Source organism: Hyla sarda, chromosome 4, assembly GCF_029499605.1.
Source record: "Hyla sarda isolate aHylSar1 chromosome 4, aHylSar1.hap1, whole genome shotgun sequence".
NCBI lineage: Eukaryota > Metazoa > Chordata > Amphibia > Anura > Hylidae > Hyla > Hyla sarda.
This window is the reverse complement of record NC_079192.1, coordinates 95781477-95797803: the sequence shown is the minus strand read 5'-3', so window position 1 is coordinate 95797803 and position 16327 is coordinate 95781477. Positions and strand designations below refer to the sequence as shown.

The following is a 16327-nucleotide window of genomic DNA, read 5'->3' as shown; positions in this document are numbered from 1 at the left end:
ATTTTGATGACCTCTAACTTTTTTTATTTTTCCGTATAAGTGGCGGTATGGGGGCTCATTTTTTGCGCCATGATCTGTACTTTTTTTTGATACCACATTTGCATATAAAAAAACTTTTAATACATTTTTTATAATTATTTTTTTTTAATTAAATGTATTAAAAAAGTAAGAATTTTGGACATTTTTAATTTTTTTTCGTTCACGCTGTTCACCGTACGGGATCATTAACAAATTATTTTAATAGTTCGGACATTTACGCACGCGGCGATACCAAATATGTCTATAAAAAAAGTTTTTTACGCTTTTTGGGGGTAAAATAGGAAAAAACGGACGTTTTACTTTTTTATTGGGGGAGGGGATTTTTCACTTTTTTTTTACTTTTACATCTTTTTAAATTTTTTTTTACACTTGAATAGTCCCCATAGGGGACTAGTCATAGCAATACCATGATTGCTAATACTGATCTGTTCTATGTAGAGGACATAGAACAGATCAGTATTATCGGTCATCTCCTGCTCTGGTCTGCTCGATCACAGACCAGAGCAGGAGACGCCGGGAGCCGCACGGAGGAAGGAGAGGGGACCTCCGTGCGGCGTTATGAATGATCGGATCCCCGCAGCAGCGCTGCGGGCGATCCGATCATTCATTTAAATGGCGAACTGCCGCAGATGCCGGGATCTGTATTGATCCGGGCACCTGAGGGGTTAATGGCGGACGCCCGCGAGATCGCGGGCGTCGGCCATTGCCGGCGGGTCCCTGGCTGCGATCAGCAGCCGGGATCAGCCGCGCATGACACGGGCATCGCTCCGATGCCCGCGGTTATGCTTAGGACGTAAATGTACGTCCTGGTGCGTTAAGTACCACCTCACCAGGACGTACATTTACGTCCTGCGTCCTTAAGGGGTTAAAGGGGTACTCCGCCCCTAGCCATCTTATCCCCTGGGATCCCCGCTGAGGCACCGCGCTCTCATTACAGCACAGAGCGAGTTCGCTCTGCTCGTAATGATGGGCAGTACAGGGGCTGGAGCATCGTTACGTCACGGCTCTGTCCCTCGTGACGTCACGGCCTGCCCCTTTCAATACAAGTCTATGGGAGGGGGTGTGGCGGTCGTCACGCCCCCTCCCATAGACTTGCATTAAGGGGACGGGCCGTGATGTCATGAGGGGCAGTGCCATGACGTCACGCTGCTCCGACCCCTGTATCGCCCGTCATTACGCACAGAGCGAACTCGCTCTGTGCTGAAATGATAGCACGGTGCCGCAGCGGGGATCCCAGGGGTCCCAAGCAGCGGGACCGCGGCGATCTGACATATTATCCCCTATCCTTTGTATAGGGGATAAGATGTTTAGGGGCGGAGTACCCCTTTAAGGGGTTAAAGGAATATTTCTATCTCTAGTGTTTCCAACCAGCGCTTCATTCATTTTCTATGGGGCCACCAAACCTTTCTGAGTTCACCACTCAGTTAAACACAGGCAATACACTTCTTTCCAAGGAAAATGTTATCCCTGTTCTCTGGATCGTGGCAGGTCGCAGCGGTAAGACCCCCCCCCCCCAATGATCAGCTTGTTGTCCCCTATCCTGGGATGGGGATACCCCTCAAACTGAGAAAAAGGAAGACCCATTTAAGTCTTAAAATGCTGATATTTTTTATGTTTAAGACCTTTCAACAACATCTTTTGATCTATTTGATTGTGTAATCACATAGCGAATATTAAAATGACTAGTAGCTTATGTAATACAAAGGAGGGTTGGGTCTGCCAGAATGGGGACTGCCGAAACTTCACTCAGTAATGTGCTGTCTTAGGGAGACAACTCCTTTTAACAAAGTCTACTACTAGAGGAATTTTACGGTTTGGTTATTATCAGACAAGATTATTGATGTTTGATTAAAGGGATGTCAGTGCATTTACTTTGTGGCTATGTTCACACAGTGTATTCTGAGACTTAGAAAGACACTTATTTTACAAGGAAAATGAGCCTTGAATTTTTGTAGCATTTTTATGCGATTTTACAGACATTCTATGCAAATCTAGCCTTTACTTACAATTTGCACGCTTTTTAATTTATTTACATGCAAAAAAAAAGTGCTTTATACCCGCAAAAACTGTTTTGTGCATTTTAAATAGCTGTTTGATGTCCAAAATGAGTACCATGCACTTTCTTTTACAGCTGTAATAAATATAACCGTAAAAAAAAATCCCAAAACCCTACATCTAAAGTATGAATTCTAAAGTATTTTTTCCTTTTAATTTAGTTATTACCGTACATTGTAGAAATGCAACTCAAAATACATTTCAAAAAGTGTGTGTGAATCCAGCCTTGGGTTTATCTTGCACTGTATGATATAATTCCCTTTTGACTAAAGAGTGTTTCTAAACATATATCTGGGAATTGCTATTTAAGCAGTTCTTTTCTATAGTCTTTAAAGTAGCCACAGTTCACATGCAAGTGCTGTACGGTATTTAATTTAGATGTCAGTGGGGCAAATAACATGAAATAATTTGGCGTATTTGCTTTCTATGAGTCAATGATATTGCTTAGACCTGAGGACATAAGTGTTAACCCCTCATAGAGGAAAGCTTAGCCTCATCCCCACTGTACAGAAATAATGTGCTATTGTGATGTCTCTTTTATCTGAATAATTCTATGGTGTCGTGTTAGCCCCTACTTCAATCATTTGCTGAGGTCAGGACTTGGCACCTCCTCACGTGTTGTGTTGCAAGAACTGGTCCAACTCTTCCGCCTGCATAGTAGGCACGTGGGATTTGTGCATTTGATAAGCAGCAGGCTCCCCCTTGCTGCTCTGGGGAGGCAGCTGCCCGATGCTATCAAGCCTACCTATTAGGATCAATTGGCCAAGACATCTGTGTCACAGCAAATAAAAGGGTCTTATTGATTTCCTAACTGCTGCTCACTTTCCTTCCTTGTTCAGATGCTTGAAATCTTAATTATCTCAGCGTCTTCCCTGCGTGACCCTCTCCAAGACTCATCGGCATTTCATGAATCAAGTCGTCATAGTTGAACATGTCAAGAAGACAATTAAGCAGCCCCTCCTCTCGGAGCGCCCTCCATTCACCCCCACCTAGTAAACACACTCGCATCTATCACACACTCTTCATTTACTCACACTGGACACTAACTCCACCATGCAGAAACCAGTTAACTTCATTGCGGAGAACCAGGCGCCTCTCGCTTATTTTACTACTAATGAATAAAAAAAAGTGTCCTGGGAGCGCTAAACCTCAAAGTGTGGTCAGAGAAAGCCTCATCTGACCTGGATTTGTGCCCAACATGCCGGGATACGATGCCTATGCAGCAGTTACGGGGTTACTACGACTCTTTATTAATCATTAATAGAAAACGAGAAGTCATTCCTCAAGTTAATCAGATATTGACAGGCCAGGAATAGTGGTGCATTGATACAGGTTATATGGTATAAATATTTATTTATTTCCTGTCACTGGGTGAATACGGGTATTGATCTCTTATTGATAATGTCAGCACATGATAGGAAGCATTGTCGCAGCGGCAGGGAGGGGAGTTTTTCCTGTTCACCCTAAATTTACTGCTTCTGTGGTGTTCTAGGATTCTTAGTTATGCAGGAATTTTCTTGGCATATCTTGTCCTGTTTACTTCTATCAAAACTAAAGTAAAGCTGGTCCCAACCCAGAGGTGTACCTTGTAGCCCCTGTCCCCAGTGCGAAACCAGGACACCCCAACCTTTTATGTGCCATTTTTAAAGTTTAGTAAAGGGGTTCTGGATGAGTTCCACTCTGAAGGACCTGTTCTTAAAATACACAAAAACAAACAAACATTGATTTGGGTGGGCATTGAAAGGGCACTGTTTAATGCACAATTTTTCCTTTGGTGGCACCGTAGGGAGGCAGAATTTTTCAGTTCCTGGCACTGAAATTCTGTATTCCGTGTCCGCAGAAAGAGAGAAATAATTTTTTTCTGTGGACACAGTTCAGAATGCGTCGACGTCTTTGGCCTGTACAGTCCTAGCCCCGGACTCTCCAGAATATCCGCACAGAGAGTTTCCGTGTGAACATAGCCTTATAGTGACCTAAAATCTAATCCTCTCACTACTTCCTGCTTATGTAGTTGCACAGGACTACAGTTCCCACAAAGCATTGCTCTTCCTGAGCTCTTAATCACAGTTCTCCCACCCTTCCTACTCCCCATTGACAGCTTTCCTGCCTGAGCTGTTGCAGAGTATATTACAGTGCACAGCAACCGATTACTCTGCAGTCAATGAATCTGCAGCACCTGCTGCATTCATTTCCTGTCTGCTCTGTTGTGTTTTCTTAAAGGGAATCTGTCAGCAGCATCAGTGCACCAACTGCTGTGCTGCCTGTTAGTGCGGGAGATGCTGATCGAAATAATGGTTACTTTATCTTCCTTGGTACTACCATTCCTGAGATATTGTAAAAATTCTAAATATCCAAATGAGGCTCTTGGTACAGTGATGGTTCTTCATTTATTCACATCCCCTAATTAATGAATATTCATACATTCCCTCTTCCTCACGGGACTTTCGCCAAATCCGTAGATTGAACACCGTAGTCTTGCCCAAGTTTTGGGTCAGAAGGTGACACGAAAATGTAAAAATACATCCTGCCGCTGAGCCATCACAGCAGTTGTGCTTCAATAAACTGAGCTGGTGTGTCCATTAAATGCCGCATGATGTGTAATAGGCACTTTGGGGACTAGTTTAGTGCTTTATTATACCTGACACACATACAGTTGACCTTTTATAGAAAGGGATCCAGTTATGGTTACAGGTTCCCTTTAGAAGCCACAATACTCTTTCTGTCTTGGACATTGAAGTAGATCCATGGAAGAAAGATCATATGTGCAGAAGCAAAAACACCCTCACCCTGTAACAGCCCCAGTGAAATCCCTATCTGCAACTCTTTTATCTACTTCAGGTCCAATTTTAGGTTTCATGGTCTATTAATTCCAGTAATAAAATATTCAACAGGAACGGCGGTGCAGTAAATTCTGTTCATGTACTGTAGTCATAACACTTTCTATAAAGGTATCATGGGGTAAATGAAAAGCCGTGTTGGTGCTCAGATTGTACAAATGAATTTTGGTTGGTTGGGGAAATATAAAATCTCCCTGTTTTTGTTATAGTTTGTGATTTTATTCTCCAGGGTCTACAACTTATTAGTTAGATATATTTATATCTGAGCATTATTGGCAGCTTTTCCTTCCTTTTTTTTCAAGTCAGGCATGTGTTTTAAATTTTCCTTAAAAACCTGTAGTTTTTTTTTTTCTTTTTTTTTCTTTTCCTGTCAAAAAAGTCTCAAATTTTACTCTTTTAAAAACTGTGTACTCAAGGGCCAAGAGCACTTTATGATGAAGTACTGTGGAAAGTTTTTAATGACTTTTACCACAATTGTAGAAAAAAAATTGACATATGTAAATACATATCCACACCACAAGCCCCGCAATGAAATAAATAGTATAAAGTTTCTATAAAATGCACCTGTACAGCTGGATTCCCACCCATTCTTCAGGTTGGGCATGGAGATACCCAATTCTACATTGGGCAGTAAGGTTGTCTTGGCATCCGTATCATGCGGAGCAAGATGCGGGCACAAGCCTTGGTTTGCCTTGGCAACCTTAGCGCCCATTGTGAGCCAGCACCTCTTCACACTCAATCTGAAGTATGGGCAGTAACTCTGCTTTATGGGTACACTATAAATGTACCAATAATTATCTACGATGTCGGAATACACATTATGATGAAGTACTGTATGACACATTGACGCTATATGAATATCATGTCCATACAGATAATTTATTACAATATAAACAAATACAATACATATAACAAATATTACATTATTTTCACTTTTACTTGTAACCCCTGTAACTTTAAGATGAATTTATTAATTTTTTTAATCTGCATCTTAAAAAACCACTCTTAATGTGAAAAGTAATGCTTACAAAGTGATCTCTGCTCAGCATAATTATTCTTAGAAAATTAGAATATATGGGAAAGCCTCACTGACTCCTGTACACTTAAAACCGAGCAAGCCAAACAAACACCCATACCTATGGTGTAAAAAAAAAAAAAAAAAAAAAAAATTATAAAAGGGGTAATTGGCGCTCAAAGTTAACGGAAATCGGGACTCAAATAATACCAGTTTAATAAATACTAATTACTAAAAACAATAATAGATAAAAAAGATAAATACGTATAATATCACACTCAAGTGAGCTACAGGGCCCCTGTGACTCGCCTCAGGTAGCTGCAAATAGGTACTCAATATAAAACTCCCCTTCTAGTTTGCTATTTACATAAAATCGTCTGTGCAATAGTTTGTCCCAGATCTGATATAGACCTAAACACATATATTTTACAGACACTACATCAACCAGCTTCTGTTTGTATGAAAAGATTATATAGTCTAAAAATAGCAAACTAGAAGGGGAGTCATAATTATTATTATTACTATCATCATTCTTATTTAACAGAATAAATTGAATGTAGAGCGTCTCGCCCCTGTCAGGTTAATACATACTAGAGACACCTTTGTGGACACAACAAAGTTGCCGTTGTACTTCTTGGAGAAAAGAGAATAAATTGTTCAAGGACTGTGAGAGAGCGGCTATATTTTTGTACATTAGCCCTACCACTGTTGGTGTACCTTGCAGTTGTATAGGTTTGTTGGCCCCTTTACTAACAAAATATCCATATGTAGATGTCATGCTGGGGTTTACTGCCAGGATTTCTTTAAAATTTTGCAGTCCCCAGAAGTGCACTAAGTTGCATGCAGCTTTCTTTGAACAGCAGCTTTAGCTCTAGTTAAAATTAGGAAAGGTTTGTGTGCTGCCTCAACTTTAGGCTAGGGTTACACTTATACTTTTTGTATTAAGACTTTTCTACAGAGTATTCAAAAATTTCATAAGAGAGGTTCCCAATCTGTTTTCATCCTAATGTATGGAGTGAAAAAATAGCTACTACTTTTTAGGATTCCCTTAGCGACTCATGTCACAGGTGCAAGTTTGAAGAGATTTTTTTAAGCTGCACAATGCATTCCTATGGATAGCAGGAGGAACAGAAAAAAGTGGGGAATCTGTAGAGCGCTACTGCTAGCAAGTAAGGAACTCAGGACGCCACAGTTGCACAAGACGATTTATTGGAATAAAATATTTCGGAAAACGCGTTTCGGCGCTGGCACGCGCCTTCCTCAGGTCCACAAACGATTATTGAAATGGTAATAAATGTAAAAATGAAAATAAATTATAATTTCCCATAAAACAGTAAAAAAAATTATATAATAATGGTATACATGGAACATATGCATTTGATACAGAAAAAGGTCACAGATGGAGATAGAACCAATGATAAAAGGATGCATAGGGTAAAAATGAGCAGACGCATTGACCTGCCCAGAGATGCCCATGTATTGGTATTTGTGAAGGAAAATATTGTGAGTGAAGACATATTAAAAAAGGCAACAATGGCACTGTATAGAGAGATGCTGCCATGTGTTCTTAGGGTGTGATTTATAAAAAAAAAAAAACTGGTACCGTAAGGATTAGTACACATAATAATAATAAATGAGCTAAAGATCCAGTGCGCATGTCCGGAAACTCCCCGCGGCGCCCGTACTTAACACAGTACACCGCGCTCCACACTGCCATGCCACCAATGCACAGCAAATACTTCAGGACGCATCTATTGTAAGTATTTTGGCCTCATGCTTCTTGAGGTCTATTTACACATACCTGTATCAGACACATTTATTTTATACATATATATAATTTTTTTTAATTTTTTTTATGTGGACTTATTACCTTGGATCTTCAACTCATTTATTATTATCGCTCCTCCTTCTACCTAATGTTCCTACAGATTGTGGATTACAGCTTGGACATCTAGTTTTAATACACACACACACACATATACATATATATATATATATATATATATATATATATATATATATATATATATACACATATATATTTGTATGAAAAAATGTGTATATATACATTTTTTTCGTGTGGACTAATCACCTTGGATCTTTAGCTCATTTATTATTATGTAATAATGTAATATTATACCAATCCTTACGGTATTGTACTAGTTTTTTCATAAATCACACCCTAAGGACACATGGCAGCATCTCTCTATACAGCGCCATTTTTGCCTTTTTTTTAATGTCTTCCCTTACAATATTTTTAAGATTCTTCACATATACCAATACATGGGCATCTCTGGGCAGGTCAATGCATCTGCTAATTTTCACCCTATGTATCCTTTTATCATTGGTTCTATCTCCATCTGTGACCTTTCTCTCTATCCAATGCATATGTTCCATGTATAACATTATTATTAAATAATTTTTTTTACTGTTTTATGGGAAATTATATTTTTATTTTCATTTTTATTCATTTGTTACCATTCCAGTAATTGTTTGTGGACCTGAGGAAGGCACGTGCCAGCGCCGAAACGCGTTGTCCGAAATCTTTTATTCCAATAAATCGTCCTGTGCAACTGTGGCGTCCTCAGTTCCTTCCTTGCTAGCAGTAGCGCTCTACAGATTCCCCACTTTTTGTGTTCATCCTGCCTTCATATTTCCATACACTTGGGGATACAGATAGGGGAGATCGAGCTGTAAACTGCACATATCTACTTCACCCCATACCTATCACAGTGTTGTGCTTGCTCTGTTGCACAATTCCAACAGGTCAGTACGACACTACAGGTGAGGTGGGGGATGCTGTCCACTCGTTCCTGCTACACCACACAAGAGAGAGCCCCGTTTTTTCTTTCTACTTTTTCCTATGGATAGGAGAGAGAGAGATGAAGATTCTAGGTATAACCCCAGTCTAATGCTCTTTGCACAGCTACCAGTGGGCTTGCTCTGTTCCCGAAGATGTACTATTTTTTACCAATTATGTAAAGAAGAGTAGGCAAAGATTTAAGTGCAAAATATTGCTGCTAAAAGTAATGGAACCAGTTAATGAGTTTAATGGGGCCATTACTTTTTTCATTTGGGCAATATAGGCGTTCGAATAATTTTAGTGAATAATGGCTCACCATACGCATTCGATAGCCGTTGCCCAAACGGCAAGTAGTGATCCCTTCTGACGGCCCTGTACACATTGTTTATGTTGGCTGAGTGTTCTCAGTGGGGAGACAGGCACTTTTATCTGTAGAATATCTTTCCCAAAGAGTAAATGGATTCTTTCAACTAACAACTGCCATTCGGGGATAGTCATTAGGCCCCCATACACATCAGGTGGCTGGCTTGTTCTGTATAAATTATCAGCTTCAGCCAACATTCGTCTAATGTGTATGCCCAGCTTAAAGGGGTTATCCAGGAAAAAACTTTTTTTTAGATATCAACTGGTTCCAGAAAGTTAAACAGATTTGTAAATTGTTTCTATTAAAAAATCTTAATCCTTTCAGTACTTATGAGCTTCTGAAGTTAAGGTTGTTCTTTTTTGTCTAAGTGTTCTCTGATGACACGTGTCTCGGAAACTGCCCAGTTTAGAAGAGGTTTTCTATGGGGATTTGCTTCTAAACTGGGCGGTTCCCGAGATACGTGTTATCAGAGAACACTTACACAGAAAAGAACAACCTTAACTTCAGAAGCTCATAAGTACTGAAAGGATTAAGATTTTTTAATAGAAGTAATTTACAAATCTGTTTAACTCTCTGGAGCCAGTTGATATATCTAAAAAGTTTTTTCCTGGATAACCCCTTTAAGAGCGTTGTCTTGAATTTGATGTTATATATAAAAAGAGTTCCAGATGGAATAAAAAAAAATGTTTTTACTCCCCTTCCACCAATTCTCCCGCCAATGCTGGTCCCGCTGCTGAGCAGCGGGGCCAGCATTGACGGGAGAATTGGTGGAAGGGGGATAAAAATAATTTTTTTATTCCATCTGGAACTCTTCCTTGCTTTCCACATATAGTAAATGCCCCACCTTAGCCACTTGCTTTAAAGATCGGAAACCGATCAGTTTGACAAAGCTGTAAAATCAGTTTGGGGCAAATATTTTATTTTTTTACTGTATTGATTTAAATCTATCAGGATCTGAGTTTTGTACTTGTGCATTCACACTGTAAACTTCACACGTCTGCCTGAAAATGTGTTAAACAGGCTAACCCGTTCACTAAGTGTCCGTCCGAGTAGCTGAAGATCCCTTTGCCAGCCCTCCCTTGGTGTGACCCTCTACACCTCAGATATATCATCCAGGCCTGACACCTTTTATCAAACTTTAATGAAATGACCCAGGCAAACAAATTGTCATTAAACTTTCCATCACTCTGTCCCTTGGTATCACCTTTTATAAATTGGACGGCAAATGTTGTATTGATCTTGCTGTTCTTGCAGCTGAACTTGAAATGACCTGGGCCCTGTGTTGTTTATTGCCCCGAGTTGCTTTTGCCTGACACTTTACATCCCAAGCTTGACACGTTCTTCCTCTGTCACTCATTTTCCACGTTCTCTGTCTCTGTTTTAATTTTTCTCTCTTAATTCCTCCCCCCTCCACCACCAATGTCTCCCGCGCACATCTGTATGAATCTTCTCCCTCACTCCTACTTTCAATCTCCTTCATCTGTTTTCTTCTGTACTTGTTCTTTTATTTTTGTATGGTAGTATTTTGCCTCTGTGCCTTTTCAATTGCATATACAACCCTTAGCATGTTATCATCTGAATAGTGCACTGTACTGGTGAGCTGAGGGACACTATCGGACTTGCCACAATTGTTCTGGGAATATGTCTGCTGAGGATGAGCTGTTTTACAGCAGCCTGGAGTCTAGAATCTAGTAAAGTTGCAGACCTCTGTATATGACATCCATTATTCTTAGCCATATACAGTCATGGCCATAAATGTTGGCAACCCTGAAATTTTTCTTGAAAATTAAGCATTTCTCACAGAAAAGGATTGCAGTAACACATGTTTTGCTATACACATGTTTATTCCTTTTGTGTGTATTGGAACTAAACCTAAAAAGGGAGGAAAAAAAGCTAATTGGACATAATGTCACACAAAACTCCAAAAATAGGCTGGACAAAATTATTGGCACTCTTAACTTAATATTTGGTTGCACACCCTTTGGAAAAAATAACAGAAATCAATCGCTTCCTATAACCATCAATTAGCTTCTTACACCTCTCAGCCGGAATGTTGGACCACTCTTCCTTTGCAAACTGCTTCAGGTCTCTCTTATTGGAAGGGAGCAATTTTAAGATCTCTCCACAGGTGTTCAGTGGGATTTAGATCTGGACTCCTTGCTGCCACTTTAGAACTCTCCAGCGCTTTGTTGCCATCCATTTCTGGGTGCTTTTTGATGTATGTTTGGGGTCATTGTCCTGCTGGAAGACCCAAGATCTCGGATGCAAAATCAACTTTCAGACACTGGGCTGTACAGTGCGATCCATTGCTAATCCTCAGATTTCATGATTCCTTGCTCACATTCAAGGCACCCAGTGCAAGGGGCAACAAAACAACCCCAAAACAAAATTGAACCTCCACCATATTTCACTGTAGGTACTGTGTTCTGTTTCTTATAGGCCTCATTCTGTTTTCGGTAAACAGTAGAATGATGTGCTTTACCAAAAAGCTCTATCTTGGTCTAATCTGTTTTCCCAGAAGCATTTTGGCTTACTCAAGTTCATTTTGTCAAAATGTAGTCTTGCTTTTTTATGTCCCTGTGTCAGCAGTGGGGTCCTCCTGGGTCTCCTGCCATAGTGTTTCATTTCATTTAAATGTCGACTGATAGTTTGTGCTCACACTGATGCTCCCTGAGCCTGCAGGACAGCTTGAATATCTTTGGAACTTGTTTGGGGCTGCTTATCCACCATCTGGACTATCCTGCGTTGACACCTTTCATCAATTTTTTCTTTTCCGTCCATGCCCAGTGAGATTAGCTACAGTGTCATGGGTTGCAAACTTTTTGATAATGCTGCGCACTGTGGACAAAGGCAAATCTAGATTTCTGTAGATGGACTTGTAACCTTGAGATTGTTGAAATTTTTCCCAAATTTTGGTTCTCAAGTTTTCTTCTCCTCTTTCTGTTGTCCATGCTTAGTGTGGCACACACACAATGCAAAGACTAAGTGAACTTCTCTCCTTTTTATCTGCTTTCATTTGTGATTTTTATATTGCCCACACCTGCTACTTGCCCCAGGTGAGTTTAAAGCAGCATCATATGCTTGAAACAATCTTATTTCTCCACAATTTTGAAAGGGGGCCAATAATTTTGTCCACGCCATTTTTGGAGTTTGGTGTGAGATTGTGCCCAGTTTGCTTTTTTTCCCTCCCTTTTTTGGTTTAGTTCCAATACACTCAAAGGGAATAAACATGTGTACAGCAAAACATGTGTTACTGCAATCCTTTTCTGTGAGAAATACTTCATTTTCTAGAAGAATTTCAGGAGTGCCAACATTTACGGCCATGACTGTATATGTATTATTGTACTGAAAAAATACACTTTTATCTATTCCATAATACTTTTAATTTTATTTATTTTCATAGATCAATGAACTTGACATTCAGAATCGTGATATTCTCGGTCATGGTAATGGAGGGACCGTGTATAAGTGAGTATAACAATATTGTATGTATACAATGCATGAAAAATTGTTGGTTTACCCTATGAAAGTATTGTAAAACTGGTCAGTGACTGGTCTGCAAAGAGGCAGGCAAACCTATATACGCAATTTTGAATGCACTTCAGGTTGATGAATCCTCAAACTCTTATTTGGCTGGTTGGTGCTCATACTTGGCCAGTGCCAAACCAATCCACTGATGAGCCAACGTACTGTTTTTAGGATTAAATGAAGACATGTTCTTATTTGGATCACCCCCTTACTTTGAGGTTATATGCTAATGCTGGCCATACACATTAGTTTAAAGTTGGCCATCAATTTTTTTTTCTGATGGTCGATATCAGGAAAAAGCTATTTTGGGCTGTTGGATTTCAGTTTGCCCTATGCTTGTGTTCTCAGGGAGATAATCTGCCTCCAAGGGTGCCCATGAGTGGCTTCTCTAGTCTTCCTAGTCAGAAAACATGCTTAGCTGAGCATGAATGTGTATGTGGGGATTGGGTGAGGGATCAGCATAAGAGGAATGTTTTGGATTTTTGTGATGTTTTAAAGTTAATTAATTGTTATGGGACCCCATTATTTCCAAGTAAATATGGGCATACATATTAAATAAGTGTCAACCAAACCAGATAATTTTTTCAGGACAGGCCAACCATCTAATGCCGGTCATGTGCTTCTGACTCTCCACTGACAGATAATGTTGGGAAAGAGAAGGGTTGGCCATATTGGGTTGCTCCCTGATCAATTTGTTCTCAATGGATATAAGCCACCACCAGAGGAATATATCAGTGGCTTACACCTTTCTTCTTTTTTAAAACACATGCATTTGTGTGTGTATGGATGGTTAGACAGCAATCTAAAGCTATGGGTTCGTCCGGAAGGGGGGTTGTTTTTACCAGACTTTCTGCTCTTTCAGTGTTAGAGATAGTAGCAGGAAGGAGAAATGAGTTACACATCAGCTCAAAGTAGTGCTGGGCGGTATACCGGTTCATACCGAATACCGGTATGTTTTTCCTGCACGATGTGAATTTTTCCTATACCGCAATACCGGTCGGGCCTCTCCCCCCTCAAATGAATGAATGAATGAATTATCAGCCACAGTGGCTGTCCCCACATCGAGGAAATAATCATATGTTCTCCCTGTCCTCCTGTGAGCCGTTGGCGCTTTAAATTAATGAGATGCGGGCCGCTGCGCTTTAAAGGGTTAAGTTGCCAGCCGCTGCGGCTTTAAATGGTTACGTTGCCGGCCGCTGTGGCTTTAAATGGTTACGTTGCCGGCCGCTGCGCTTTAAATGGTTAAGTTGCCGGCCGCTGCGCTTTAAATGAATGAGATGCGAGTCGTGGCAAGCTGTCACCTCCCCCTGCAAGCGCTAAAAGCCTGGCTTTTAGTGCTTGCAGGAGGAGGTGACAGCTTCCGGCTCGCAACTTAATCGTTTCCAGTGCTGCGGCCGGTGTGAGGTGGAATTTTGCAACCTCACACTGGCATCTCATTCATTTAAAGCGCAGACGGCCATCCAATTAACAATTTAAAGCGCAGCGGGTGGCAACTTAACCATTTAAAGCGCAGCGGGCGGAATCTCATTCATTTAAAGCGCAGACGGCCGGCAACTTAACCATTTAAAGCGCAGCAGCCCGGGGGGGGGGGGGTCTTGGTATACCGTGGAACCGCCATAACTTACAAAAATACTGTAATATGCATTTTTGGTCATACTGCCCAGCACTAGCTCAAAGAGATGATGGGGGAAATAAACCTTGGGGGCAGCTCACACAGGCTAAAGAAAGTGAGAGAGAAGAGCAGATACAAGGCGGTCTGCAGGGAAGAATCATACAGGCTGTATATATTTCACAAAAAACAGGCTGTAGAAGAAATGTTTTGTTTAATAAAGACCTATTGAGAAAATGTGTTTTGTCTGTAATAAGTGCAAAGCAAGAATTAAAAAAAATGCATTTCAAAGGCGTCCAATGCTTTTATTTCTAGTGATTAGATTGAAAACTAGTTTGTTAAACAAGCAAAGAATAATGATAAAATAAATTTAGCCTCTCCAAAATAAAAATGTTTTGTCCCATGCAATGGGAAAAAGTAGTCTTCACAGAGCCGCTAAAAGTCAAGGATAACAGGTTAAAAAGGGATTGGCAGCTCATGTTAGTTTGTTAATCAGATGTTGTGACAAATCAATTTCTATCAGGAACCAGAGACGTGGCATACATCCAATTGTAAGTATTCATAAGGGAGCCGTTTAGACTCCCTAAAGAGTTCTATTTTTGCCTCTTTTTTTTGGGGGGGAAGCAGAGACTTGAATATGTCATATAGTCCTTTGTTGTCACTAACTGAGCTGGAGATGAACAGCTGATGTATTGCTGCCTCTTCTGACATCCAAGAAGATGGTTATCCAGTCCCTTGTGCTGGACAAGTTATTTGAATACATACCTTTCCTGTAGTATAAGCCTCGTGTCTGAAAATAGATGCAGATTTTGACTTATACGCAGAATGCCCATCAGTCCAGCTGGCAATTGTGCCTGCATGTAAGCATGTTTTCTATATGTTTCCAATCTATAATGGTGAGAGCAAAATGATTTATTATCGGACTCTCCGTGCAGTCTCACTCACTCACACCGTAGTGGTAATCCAGACTCAGCAGATTTTTTTTTTCTGAAATATGGGAGCCACATATTGATTTTTGTATTTTTTTTCCTCAGCTCAATTGGATGAAAACTTGTTTGTGTAGCAATATTGGTCTGTCCAGGACCCTGAAACAATACTCTCCACGCACCGTAATCACCAGCCCGCTTCTCAGGGATAATAACGTTTCTGTGGAGAAAGAGCCATACAGAGCCCCTTCCTCACATGAATCACCAGGAGGCATTCCCGCAACCCCCCTTTAGACCTTAAAAAATGCAGGATTGTTAACAACTTCACTGCTGGATTCTATAGTGCAAGAGACCTTTTACCAAGGAACAGATAGCAAATTCTGGTTTAATCATAGAGATCACTCCAAAAAATATATATATATATTCCCCTTAGTTACAGAGTTTACCATTAAGTTATTCATGAATGTTGTGGGTATCTCTTTATAAAGTCATATTTCACAGTTCGGTTTATGAGTGCCTTGCTGCGCAGCACAGTCACATCTAAAGAAGTGTTTCCCAACCAGGGTATGTCTTTAGATCAGTGTTTCCCAACCAGGGTGCCTCCAGATGTTGCAAAACTACAACTCCCAGCATGCCTGGACAGCCTGTCACATGTATTGCAAAAAGTAACTGCTATAGATATTCTCACTATATGCAGTGTGCAGGTGTACCCCGTGTGTAAGAAGCAACACCTGACAGGCACTCTGATTTAATTAATAATTTTTATTTTTGGTATTTTAATTAACAATAAAAGGGCAGGAAGTTGTAATATACACCTCAACATTAAAATTGTAACACCAACAAGTAAAAAGGTGTCTGGAAATCACAGGATTCATAGACATGTTACATAGTTAGTACGGTCGAAAAAAGACATATGTCCATCAAGTTCAACCAGGGAATTGAAGGGTAGGGGTGTGGCGCGATATTGGGAAAGGGATGGGATTTTATATTTCTTCATAAGCATTAATGTTATTTTGTTCCAGGAATGTATCTAATCCTGTTTTAAAGCTGTTAATTTTTCCTGCTGTGACCAGTTCCTGAGGTAGACTGTTCCATAATTTCACAGTTCTCATGGTAAAGAAGGCGTGTCGCCCCTTGAGACTAAACCTTTT

The 16327-nt window shown here is 40.3% G+C and overlaps 1 protein-coding gene across 5 annotated transcripts in view; it reads left to right on the top strand.

Moving 5' to 3' along the window:
* Positions 1-16327, top strand: part of MAP2K5 (mitogen-activated protein kinase kinase 5) — a 178019-nt gene that overhangs the window by 58534 nt on the left and 103158 nt on the right. For all 5 annotated transcript variants that reach the window (XM_056571648.1, XM_056571650.1, XM_056571651.1 and 2 more), the window contains one exon: positions 12517-12581. In XM_056571648.1, coding sequence (XP_056427623.1) covers positions 12517-12581 — 65 coding nt within the window. The remainder of the gene's footprint in view (positions 1-12516; positions 12582-16327) is intronic.